Raw genomic sequence first — 12,500 nt, 5'->3', positions numbered from 1 at the left:
AAGTAAATACTCTAAAAGAATAAAGCATGCAAGTAATACTACTCTACTACTCTACTAATCTCATAAGGTTTTTTACTCTACTACAATTATCTGGACAGCTTTTAGTTACTAGTTACGCACAATAACCAATTAAGCCCTATTTTATACATTTTGAAACAGTTTGACACATTTACAAATGTTTTAGCACTTTTACGTTGGTACTGGCAAGTATATCTTGATGCCAGTAATGTTAATTAATACTATCCTTTTACTTGAACAGAATATTTCTATATGGAGGTATTTCTACTATTTTCTTCCAAGCACTACACATTGTAAATACCTGTATAGCAGTGGTTCTCAAAGTGGGGTCCGGGGACCCCCAGGGATCCATGGAGGGGGTCCCCAGCAAAAGTAGTTAATGTGGCATCACAATCATTTTAACCACCTTATCCATTTAATACGTTGGCTATTCAAAAATAGCAGATCTACAAGCTCACAGCGCGTCACTTTGTGCCGCTTGTACATCTGCTAGTTCTGAAAAATATCGAAAATGTTTGGAAACTTTTGAATAATTTAGAATTTTCTCTTCTCTTCCGGGGGTCTCTGGCACAAAACATTTTCAGATGGGCGTCAGTGGCCAAATATATAACAATTTGGGGGTCCTTGGCATGACAACGTTTGAGAACTAGTGATTTAAAAGGCATTTGTCTGCCTCAGGTCTTAATGGGTACAGAATATTTCTATATGGTGGTATTTCTTCTATTTTCTTCCAACACTACACATTGTAAATACCTGTATAGGTGTGTGTTTGAGTGTTAAGCATCAAAGACAGAGACAGGCCAGCTCTTGCCCATTCTTTTATTAACTCAATATAAAAAAAACACACAAAGTGCTCCTAAGGAAAAGAACAGAACGCGTTTTTTCCCCCTCTAAACTCTCTGAAATTCAAATGAACCAAGAAAAAAAAAGAACTAAAATAATTTATGATACAATAAACAAAACATTTACATATTTAAGAAAATCTGTACATTTTTTATTTCAAGCTCAATAGACAATAACACAAAACAAAAATGCTTTATTAATTCAAAAAATGTCTGACTGCAGCCAGGGTAGAGGTAGGTTTTATCATGCTAAAAAAATATTATTTTGCCACTGTTGTGTCAAAACCTCAGAAAGTCACGACTTCTTCGTTTTAAACTTCAATTTAGAGCAAGTTCGGTTATTGCAGTGGATCTCAAAGTGGGGTCCAGGGACCCTCAGGGTTCCTTGAGGGGTGTTTCAAATGGACCCTCACAGGTCTGTAACTATGAGAGCGTTCAAAGGGTCAATTTGGTTCCATTTGTATGCTCTCAGAGTTATGGGGGTCCTTGAAATTAAAAAAGCACTGCATATGGCTCATGTTTCTCGTTGGCTCACAACTCCTTTGTTTATGTTAAAAATGAATGTGTCAATGGATTGTACCTCATGATAATTACACACGACACTGGCAAAATGAGAAACACCTAGCCTATATACTTTTATAATATAAAAAAATAACAAACATTGGACAGGAAATGCATTTCTTGGCAGAACAGTTTTTCTGTATCAAACACACCCCAAAAAAAGAGGAAAACATAGGAGATACACATTAATCAGAGTCTTTTCAAGTTCACACGCAGACTAATGAAAGAATTTGCATTAGAAAACAGGATGCATTTTAAGACATTTTTCTTTTTACACAAATGAACAAATATTTGCCTTTTGCGACACTTTGGCCACAAACAGCACATTTACGAACAGCAATAATTATAAGAATAATTATTATTGGCATTCAAATGTGATACGCGTCCCCACCATTTTGAAAATACAAACTTCAGATCCAGCCTAAAGTAAACAAGCTATTCATAGGAACTTATAACTTATTATGTGTCCAGTGTCCACTGGCTTAGCTGTAGCACTAGCAAAAGAAACACGATAAGCACTGATCATGGTTGGTGCAGTTGCTAATCAACTATCCAAAGTGAAGAGTTTGAAGCATAGTTGGGGTTATCTTTGCCTTAAAAGTTCAACTACTTTGAACATCTAGTGCTAGCGCCTAAAACATGCTGAGTTGTTAGTGCCATCACGAGCAGTGGACAGTGCAATTCTTCGGTCACCACCTGATGTCGCAGCTTCCGTTAGCGGCCATTTTGTGCCCCTACTAGTGACAGTTATTTGGACACAAAATGGCTACTGGCGAAAGCCACCCACAATTTTCAAAGCAAGCAGGGGTCAGCAGGGGAATGTTTGTCCAAGACATAATATGTCCAAGAGATAATAGTTTTAGAAAATGCCAATATAGGGTAAGGATAGTCTGTGAATTCCATAGACAGTTTTCAAAATGTCTCTTCCAGTCGCAACAGGACTATACATCACTACACCGCTGTCTTACTAAAAACCTTTTAAATACAAGCGTTTCACTGTAGATAAAAATAGTTTGTAAATATTAATGTTTGTGACCCCCAGGGCTTGACAAATGAAATAAAAACCAAATATAAGGATCAATGGGTTGAGTGTCAACCCATATAGGATTCCTGAATGCAAGGTTGGTACTTGACAGTGGCGATAGGTTATGCTAGATTTAAACTTTGTCGCACAACAATGTCGTGTGGCAAGCACAGTTGATCTGCTTCACCGCGCTACACTGCGGTGCAACAAAGTATAAACCAGGCTTTAGGCTTGTCTTAAATGGCATCTGTGTACAGAAAGACTTTGGCAGATTGCAAGGACTAGCATAGCTTAGTGACTGAGCTCAGTTTTCAACTACTTAATCAACCACTTCACACCATGCAACAGTGGTAATTACTTTCAAAATGATCATATCATTATTCCTTTAATTCTCATGTCGGATGTCTAGAAAAAAGATGTATTAGGTTCTCATTTTGTGAACTTTATGAAGTTGTTGAAGCGAGAGAGAGAACTGAGGCCAATCTTCATGATGCATACAGTAATTAATCTGGTATATATACAGTATTGTATTGAACACAATAAACCTGGGTTATTATAACAGAATTGGGCCAAAGGGTCCGCCTGAGGACATCAAAGGGGGTGAATGCACACTAGAGAAAAAACGTTACTTGAACAAAATCAAGCCCGAAGTATTATACAGATGCAATTATACATTGTATTTCTATAAAAGTTGTTTTTATAGCGGGATCGCTCAGTTAGCTAGCCAAGTCTAAACACCATCTTCACTTCAAGTGTGGTTCTTCACGACAGCTGGTTGGTTTTGTGGCTTTAGAACAAATTTAAGTTGAATAAAACATCTTCTCCATAGATATATGGCACACTTGAAGTAATTATGCTTTAAATAAGCAATAGAGAGTTAAGTATTGGGGCTATATCTTGTGCAGAAGTCTTCTAGTGTGTATTCACCCTAATAAAAATTAAAAAAAACTAACTAACAATGGAGGATAACGGTTCTTTTTCATAGCTAGTCCAACCTTATTTACCTACTCTTACAACAGTCAGCAGTCAAGGCATGAATATGATAAACGCTGAGTCACGTGTGTGTGTGTGTGTGTGTGTGTGTGTGTGTGTGTGTGTGTGTGTGTGTGTGTGTGTGTGTGTGTGTGTGTGTGTGTGTGTGTGTGTGTGTGTGTGTGTGTGTGTGTGTGTGTGTGTGTGTGTGTGTGTGTGTGTGTGTGTGTGTGTGTAGACTCCAACAACTTGAATGTTTACATGTGTAAGGTCTGAGGTGTTTGTGTGCATTGATGGCAAAGGTTCACTGAGTATGCGTATGTATATGTGGTGTGTGTATGTGTGCGAGCGTGTGTCTGTGTGCGCGCCCGTTTCAGATACAAGTCTCCAAAACATTAAACAAAAAAAAACATTAAAACGTTTAAACATAAAACAATATCTATGAAATGTCAAGTTTGTGCGCTCTTCTCCCCGCGTCTCTCCCCTCTGTCCTCAAACTCTCCATTCAATGTCTGTCCCCTGCATCAACAATGTCCCCTCTCCATCAACTATGTCCTCCTCCTGTCCAACATTTTGGGGACTCGTCCGGGATCAAATTGTCTATCATAGTCTTTAACCTCGGGCTCTCTCTAGAAGCCTCGCAGCTGCTCCAGCCGGGCTTTGAGCCGCTGCTGCTTCTCTTTCAGCCTGTCCCTCTTGGCCAGCAGTCTGTGGTCCTCCACCTCCAGGTTGTGGATGCTGTCGCGCGCCCTCTTCAGGATCACCACCTTGGACGCCTTGTCGTTGTGCGAGAGCTCCGGCACGTTGTCGCGCAGGCGCACAAAGCAGTTCTTGAGCTCGTTGCGCCGCTGCCGCTCCATGACGTTGTGCGTGCGCCGCCTCTCCTCCTCGTCCTCCGTCTCCGTCGACTGGCGCGCCGACGAGTGGTGGTGATTGTGGTGGCGCGACGACGACGACGACGAGCGGCCGGAGGAGGGCGAGTAGTGGCGGTGGCTGTGGTGGCGGCGGTGGTGGCGCGACGAGTCGCGCCCCCGCGACCGCTTTTTGGAAGACATGGAGGACGAGGAGGACGTGGAGGAGGAAGAGGATGGTGGCGGTGAGGCGGGGCAGGGCGCGGCGTAGTTGTGCTGCTGCTGGATGTCGAAGTTGAAGCGCCGCCTCTGCTCCTCCTCCTCTTTCTGCTGCTGACGGGCGGACAGGTCGGCCAATGAGGGCAGGGGGGACGGGCTGGAGGAGCAGCGCACCACGGTCACCACGTCGATCTCCTCTTCTGTTTAGAGGAAGGAATGGAGAGAGAGAGAGAGAGGGGTTAGAGCTGTGTTTCTCATACATCTTCATGTCAAGGACCACCAAACTGATAGGAATTAGTGTTTAGGCCGTCCCTCATTTTGCTGGCGGCCTCCTTGTACGCCCCCCCCCAAGGACCCCTACGGGGCCCCGGACCCCACTTTGAAAACCACTGGGTTAGAGGTTATTATGACGTTAGCATTGCACCTGACATTTCAAAAAGCACAGCTTACACTCAAAACAACAGCTTGGACACTGTACACAACTCACACACAAGACACACACACACGTGCGTGCGCGTGCACGGTATTGGCCGCCGCCTCCTCAGCGTGCATAGCCTCACCACCGTGGCTGTAACAAACCATGTTAACACCGCGGAACGTTTCCTTCCACTGAAAGATTCTCCGCTGTTGCCTTTTGTTCATTGTTCATTGTTACTCCAAGATGCCAACGGCAACAAAGAAAAGGAAAATAATAGCGCCTGACGCTACGGGACAATGTTTTGCAGTTCTGTGAATACAAAAACTGTGATTATCTCTGCTCTACTCAAGAGTTGTATCATTAAAGTTCATTTGGAGTAGAATGCCAGCAAAATGTATATACTTTAATAATAATAATCACATTTAGTGACTTAAGCCCGAGTATATACTTCGTCATAATGACGAACAGGGGAACTAGTCGCTGCACAAGTAAGTACTACTTGAGTAAATACTACTTTTTTTCCCCAAAAAAATTGAAGATTATAGTATTTTTTTCTAACATTTTGGCTATAATGACAAGCCCAAAAATACCGACGCCAGGCTGAAAGTGGTCAAAAGCAGTTAATAGGCCTGATGTGATTTTGCGGAAAAGAGAGGTTTATGGAAAAAACATGTGCCGGGAATGAGTCGGCAAATAATACATGTGTCAGAAAGAGAAAAGAAAAAAAGTCGGAAACCCAGAAGGAGGGAGAGAAAATAAACAGAGCGTATTTGGTCAATGAGTAATGGAGACAAACTTGAAGGGATGCCAACAGCACTTCCCTGCCCAAAAGTAGTACAGTAGAGCCAGAGGGCATGCGCTGGTAGGGTGACTCACTACAATGTTAATGACAGACACCACAGATGTTAACCGCCGAGCATGACTCACATGACACACACACACCTCTATTAGGAGCACTTAACCGCCAAAAAAAAACTCTAATCTATTCATGTCACTCAATAATCGGTGGTATCTTCTCTTCCGCCACCCACCCACACACACAATGTACAGTAACTTGTTCTTCGGCAGTCATAAAGTAACCCCACTGGGATGGGTTGGCGATACAGTATTACAGTGTTATGATGTTAGATCCAGATAAAGACTCGGAAATGACTTAAAAACAACACTTTGGGCTCCAATTGCATGATAAACCATGACTTCACGCCAACTTCTTGAACATACAGTATACAACAGCAATAAGCAGCCAATCAATTCACATTGAATTCTCCCCGTTATCAATATGATGGCGCCAGCTGACAAACCCCACAAACACAATAAAAGTGCAGCGATGATGGTGAAATAATGTGATCAAAAATATCATACCAACATATATCAACATCAACATTTGACCTTTAAAATGCAAATTGATGCTTTCAAACTATTAATTCAAAACAATATATTTTATTTCATATTTGTTGTTGGACTCTGCAGCACATTGGATGTGAGAAATCTGCGTTCAATTTTTTAAAATATTTTTATTATCATAATTTTCTTTATTTTTCTTTATTATTATCATTATCATTATCATTACCTTATCATCATCATCATCATCATTATTATTATCATCATCATTATTATTAATATCATTATTATGAATCATGGCAGTAGTCATAATAAACCAAATGAACTCACCAGAGTCAGAGGAGGAGTACGTGGACAGCTCTCCCCCGGCGGAGCCGTAGTCCGACGTGGACTCGATGCTCTGCTCCTGTTGGCTGTCCAGCGGGTCCTGTTCGTCCAAGGCCAACGCCGCGGCGTGGACGGCCAGGGTAGAGCCGGCGATCTCCTCGAAGATGCTGGTGTCGATGTCCGACAGCAGGGGGCTGGAGCCCAGCACCGAGGAGGAGGGGGACACCAGCAGGCCCTTCTCCGCTCCTCCTCCCAGGCACCTCCACAGGCTCTCCTCCTCGCCACTGTCCCCCAGGGAGACGGCCCGGATGCGGGGCAGCACCTTGTCCAGGGGCCTGTCGAAAAGTTATTACACGGTCACTCATAGGAAATCTTTGCCTCTGCCACCAGGGGGGGGCAAAGAAAATATATGAACATATATGTTTTTATATATGCATTATGCAACATATATGTTTGTCATATATGTGACATATACGAAATTGGACATAGAAGAGACATATATTTCCTATATATCCACATATATGCACATATATGAACCTGAATATGGCATATATGCAGCATATATTCTCCATATACTTGCCATATATTGGCCAAAAAAAAGTAAAAAGAAAAAATATATATTTAAAAATTGTCCGGCCACCAGGGGGGGCAAGTGCCCCCCATGCACCCCCCCCAAAAAAATCGCCTATGCGGTCACTTAACCTCTTAAAAAATAACAAGCTGCCGAATTGTGGTGAAAGCTTTCGCTGAAAACAGCAGAATCGACAATTGTGGGGAGAGCTTTCGCTGAAAATAGCCGACACACTCACACAACTTGTCGATCGGCTATTTTCAGCTAAAGCTTTCCCCACAATAACAGAAAACAGATAACAGAAAAGACACTAGTATAGACCCCTGAGGGACTCCGCTAAACCATAATGGGGTGGTTAAGTGGTTAACCACTTAAAACCCCAAGCATCGGTAGTCCGGCGCGTCATTTTTCACAGGAAAATATCAGATCGCCAAGCCAAGGAAAAACACGACTACTTTTAGAGTGACGATTAAATCGTCCAAGTTTAAAAACGTCACGATGACAGCCCCCCACACACTCACTTGTCGACGTCGCAGTAGTCGGGGTCGAAGAAGTCGCAGTTCCAGTTGAGCTGCATGTCGTGGTCCTCCAGGAGGATGTCGGACACGTAGCTGAGCTGGTCCTCCTTGGAGAGGGGCTTGTGGTGGCCGCCGGCGCCCACGCCGCCGCTGCCGCTCTTCATGGGGGGGCTCTGCGGCGGGGTGGGCAGCGACTGCAGGTCCTTCATCAGGCTCTGGCAGAACTCATCGTCAAAGAGCAGCGGCTCGGTGTACAGCCAGTCCTGAGACTGGGCGAAGCTCTGCAACATTTTTGTGGAACTTCCCAACAGTCTGAAAACAAAACGGAGGGGGGAAAAAAATACAAAAAAATAAATAAAAGTGTTAAGTTGTGGAAGAGGGAAAAAGGGGCAACAACAAAAATAATCCTGGTCAGATATATCCGATAGAATGAGCGCCAGTAGTGTTTAAAGTGGAGCTGACTAGCAGCAGCAGCAGCGAACAGACACGTGTGTGTGTGCTGGTGAAAGTTTTTAAATAAAGTAAACCCCAGCCTGGCAAGACACCTCCTTTTTTATCTGTGTTTACATCACAGTGTCGTTAGACTCCGCCCCCATCAGCAAGATCCGTAAATCAACCCCAAAGACCCCCCCCCCCTCTCTCTCTGTCTCTCTTTCTCTCTCTCCCCCCATGACATCACGGCCAACAGCTGGGACCACCACAGTTAAAGTCCAGAGTGTGTTCAAATGGTAAATACATGGATAATAAGGGTCCATTTGGTTTCAGCAAAACTTACCCCCCAAATGGTAGCTTACAAGAGAGGGGGGGATTAGTTTAACCACCTGCAGTGCTTATCATCATCACAATCTGACTGAATTTGCTACCCAGTTGAGCAATAATCGCACAGGCAGACACACACACACACACACACACACACACACACACACACACACACACACACACACACACACACACACACACACACAGGCACAATGCGTTGTGACCACTCAGCGCTTCTACATTCACACACACACACACACACACACACACACACACACACACACACACACACACACACACACACACACACACCTCTCTCTCTCTCTCTCTCTCTCTCTCTCTCTCTCTCTCTCTCTCTCTCTCTCTCTCTCTCTCTCTCTACTCTACTCTACTCTACTCTACTCTACTCTACTCTACTCTACTCTACTCTACTCTACTCTACTCTACTCTACTGAGTGAAGTTAGTGGTGGAAGAACTTAGATTTTTCCCAAAATAACTGATCTACAAGCTCACAGAGCTTGTAAATCGGCTCTTTTCAAACAGCCCATAGTAACCTAAATAAAAAGGGCTCAAGTGGTAAATATTAGTTTTCTGTTTTTCTTGAGTAAATGCACGTTTAAGTTCCTTTCCACAGCAGCACTGATGATGCACTGATGATGAAACACAGCAAAAAGCTACACTTACACAACCATAATGATACAAGCACAGTAAATAGCTGGTGTGTGAGTATGAATAATTGAAGCCCCTCTATGCAGACCACCAGTCCACCACCACGCACCATAACATGGAACACGAGTTCATCTGCGGTTAACAGGCCATTGCATAAGCTGCAGACAAAAGGACACATTGGCAGTGTTGGAAAAAGTACTCACATTTCTTACTTAAGAAGTAAAAGTATCACTACTGCAAGGTAGACATACTCCGGAGTTCAAAATTGACTTGAGTAAAAGTACAAAAGTGGTGAAGTATGTTTTGTGACGATAATCAAGCAATATTTGGCTCTGAGATGTAGTGGAGTAGAAGTCAAAGTACTGAAAATTGGAAATACGCCAGTAAAGTAAAAAAAAATACCTAAGCATAGTACTTGAGTAAATGTACTTAATTACTTTACACCACTGGTTAACAGTCCATTGCATAAGCTGCAGACAAAAGGACACATTGGCATCCGAAAAGTACAATCCCACTTAAATCCACGGTATACTCTGTGTGTAGGGTAAGCCTACTGTTTGCACTTTTATTTCACTTAGTTAGATGCACTAGTCAGACTATGTGACAGTCTTAAAGCTCACACTACAATAAAATACAACATAAAAATAATATATATATATATATTATTATTTATTTTTTTAAAGGCTGAAACATAAACATTAAGTCTGCAAATAATATAAACGGAGTGAATGAAAGGGTTAAAAAAAAAGAAAAGAAAAAAAGGACGCACTTTGGCACCGGCTTTGAACAAAAGTCACAGTGTGTGCGTGTGTGTGTGTGTGTGTGTGTGTGTGTGTGTGTGTGTGTGTGTGTGTGTGTGTGTGTGTGTGTACGCGCGCGTACATGCGCGCGCACGCGCGTATGGGTGCGTCACCACCAGCCAGCCATAGCCAGTCAGCCCCAGCAGTCTGCACACGCGCGCGCGCACGCACACACACACGCACACACAGGCATGGCAAGTTAAAAGGCTTCATGCCTTTCTGACTCGGCGAGAAAGCAGCAGCGACCACAAAAAAAAAAAAAGATAAAAATTCAACATTGACAACCAAGTGTTTATACTAAAGTCTACGACAGATAATCATAGATAATGACACGAACAAAGCACTATTTAAAATATATATATTTTCATCTAAATGTCTCCTGACATTCCCACTACCAAAGAGTAGACCAACACCCAAAACTAAAAACCATGCCGGCGTTGAGACTGAGAAACAGCGACATTCCTTTTCCATCAAAAATAACCAATTCATAACCAAAAAGAACAACGACAGGCTTTTTAATATCGATCGGAGATCTTATCGGATCTCTGATCGCCGATCGAGATTAAAAAGTCTTGACGTTTTTCCTCCGATCCGGTGTGTGCAAGAATGCTTCTACCCCTGCAAAGCCCTGTACGTGAGAGCCATGTGAAAAGCACGCACGCAGCCACCGGCCGGCATGTGAAACAGCGTGCATCCACCCTTTTATTACTAAGCTATATACCACTTGTACACCATGTCATTAACACATGCAAACATCAGATATATATTTTTCATAACTCTACAATCTAAGCCCAGCAGCTGTTCATGTAGAAACACGCATGGATTTTTGTGCAAAAATCTGATCTTTGCCTTAAAAAATCTTCCTTAAATCGGACAACTTGTGAAAATATAGCCTATAAATGCAACAACGTCCACATAAACAGAAATCAAATCTTTCTTCTTCTTTTTTTTTTTTTTTTTACCACACAACTCTAAATCTAAACCCTCATGTCGTTGATCATGTCAAAAAAACATGTATTTGTGCAAAGAAATCTCTCTAGTCATCATTATCGATCTTACCTCAAAATCTTCCTTGAATCGGGTCAATTGAAGAAAATATAATAAATGCACGTCCCCCAGAAATAGAAAAATCGATAACGGTCCCAATAAGAAGGAAAAGGCTGCTACAAGTCACTGATCGGTTGGTTCAAATGTCCTTTAAGATCCGCATGGTCGACCCACTGGGGGCAAAAAAAAACACCCACGTTTCTCCTCTCTCCCCTGTTATAAACCAAAGTCTCTCTCTCTCGACCTCTCTCCTCCTCTCTCTCTCTACAACCAGACAGAGTGGGTGTGGCCGACCGGAGACATTTAAATTTATACCACCGGCTCTCCCACTGGTGTCCTTCCGCGGGGCGAAATCGCGCCAAAACTCCAATAGTGAGACGATCGATCGCGACCAATCGATGGTTATGTCATTAATATCGTCCGATCGCGTCCGATCGATCGAGTCCGAGCGCAAAAGCGGTGGGGGTCCGTGCGCGGAGTGATCGGGATGGAGAGGGAGGGTCTATGGGACCGGGGCTGCGGAGTGATATCACAGCACACTATGTCACACAGTGAGACGCTGGAATTCCCGGAAAATGGTGGCGGGTAAAAATGTGGGAACAGAAGCAACACGTGGACTCCCGGCAGAAGCCGGGTGTCTGTCTCTCTCTCTCTCCCCAACCATATCTCTAGGTCTCTCTCCCTCCAACCAGCGTTGCCAGGTTGTGTGAGAGAAATAAACAACCAGGTCTAGGAAAACAAGCCCCAAAGAAGCAATTGTGAGCACTTTAAACCTACCGGCGGTATACTGTAACTGTACTGTATATACATTGAAAATAGCTAGACCTTCAAGCTCACAACGCGTCGCATGTGAGCTTGTAGGTCTTCTATTTTCAAAAAATCTTCAAATAGAAAGTGGAATATTTGGAAGATTTTTTTAAACATTCTAACAACACAAATCTGGTACAAAACATGTTCAGATGGGGGTTAGGGGACAAATACATAATATTTGAGAACCACTGGTTTAAACAATAAATTAAAAAAAAGGGAAACAAGCCTGTTTTTCTGTGCAGTTGCTTATTTGGGCTTGACATGCCCAATTAAGCAACTACACAGAAAAACAAGCCCAACGTTGCTTAATAAGCGGACATGGCAACCCTGTCTCTCACTCTCTCTTCCAACTCTCTCTCTCTCTCTCTCTCTCTCTCTCTCTCTCTCTCTCTCTCTCTCTCTCTCTCTCTCTCTCTCTCTCTCTCTCTCTCTCTCGCATTCTCTCTCTAGGTCTCTCATCCATCCCTCCCTCGCCCTGCCATGCTGTAGTAGTAGTAGTAGCAGCAGCAAATAGGAGTACTGCGGCAGACAGGCTGAGAGACAGACAGGCTGAGAGACAGACAGACAGGCAGCCATACCCCAGATACTTTACTCGACTGTGGTGCTCAAAGTGCGGTCCGGCGACCCCTATTGTAAACGTCAATCTACAAGCTCACAATGCATGCTTGTAGATCTATTTCCGAATATATATATATATATTTTTTTATGTGAAGAATTTGGATTTATTTTTTAATTAAATAAATAAATGTAAC

At 43.1% G+C, this 12,500-nt stretch overlaps 2 protein-coding genes across 3 annotated transcripts in view; both read right to left on the bottom strand.

Annotated features, from left to right (window-relative positions):
• The window catches only part of mtss1 (MTSS I-BAR domain containing 1), a 656,873-nt gene that overhangs the window by 499,835 nt on the left and 144,538 nt on the right, over nucleotides 1-12,500 (bottom strand). The gene's annotated exons all lie outside the window — the stretch shown is intronic.
• mych (myelocytomatosis oncogene homolog) lies at nucleotides 820-11,205 on the bottom strand. The gene is made up of 4 exons (XM_084062503.1): nucleotides 10,951-11,205; nucleotides 7,666-7,974; nucleotides 6,577-6,908; nucleotides 820-4,687 (listed from the first exon to the last, which is right to left on the bottom strand). Exons 2-4 carry the CDS (start codon nucleotides 7,950-7,952, stop codon nucleotides 4,047-4,049), a joined length of 1,260 nt encoding a protein of 419 aa, XP_083918629.1. The 5' UTR covers nucleotides 7,953-7,974; nucleotides 10,951-11,205; the 3' UTR covers nucleotides 820-4,046.

This window comes from Gymnoscopelus microlampas (genome assembly GCF_963454915.1).
Source record: "Gymnoscopelus microlampas genome assembly, chromosome: 7".
NCBI classification, from domain to species: Eukaryota; Metazoa; Chordata; class Actinopteri; order Myctophiformes; family Myctophidae; genus Gymnoscopelus; species Gymnoscopelus microlampas.
The sequence above is the reverse complement of the archived record's forward strand: the minus strand, read 5'-3'. Positions and strand labels throughout refer to the sequence as shown.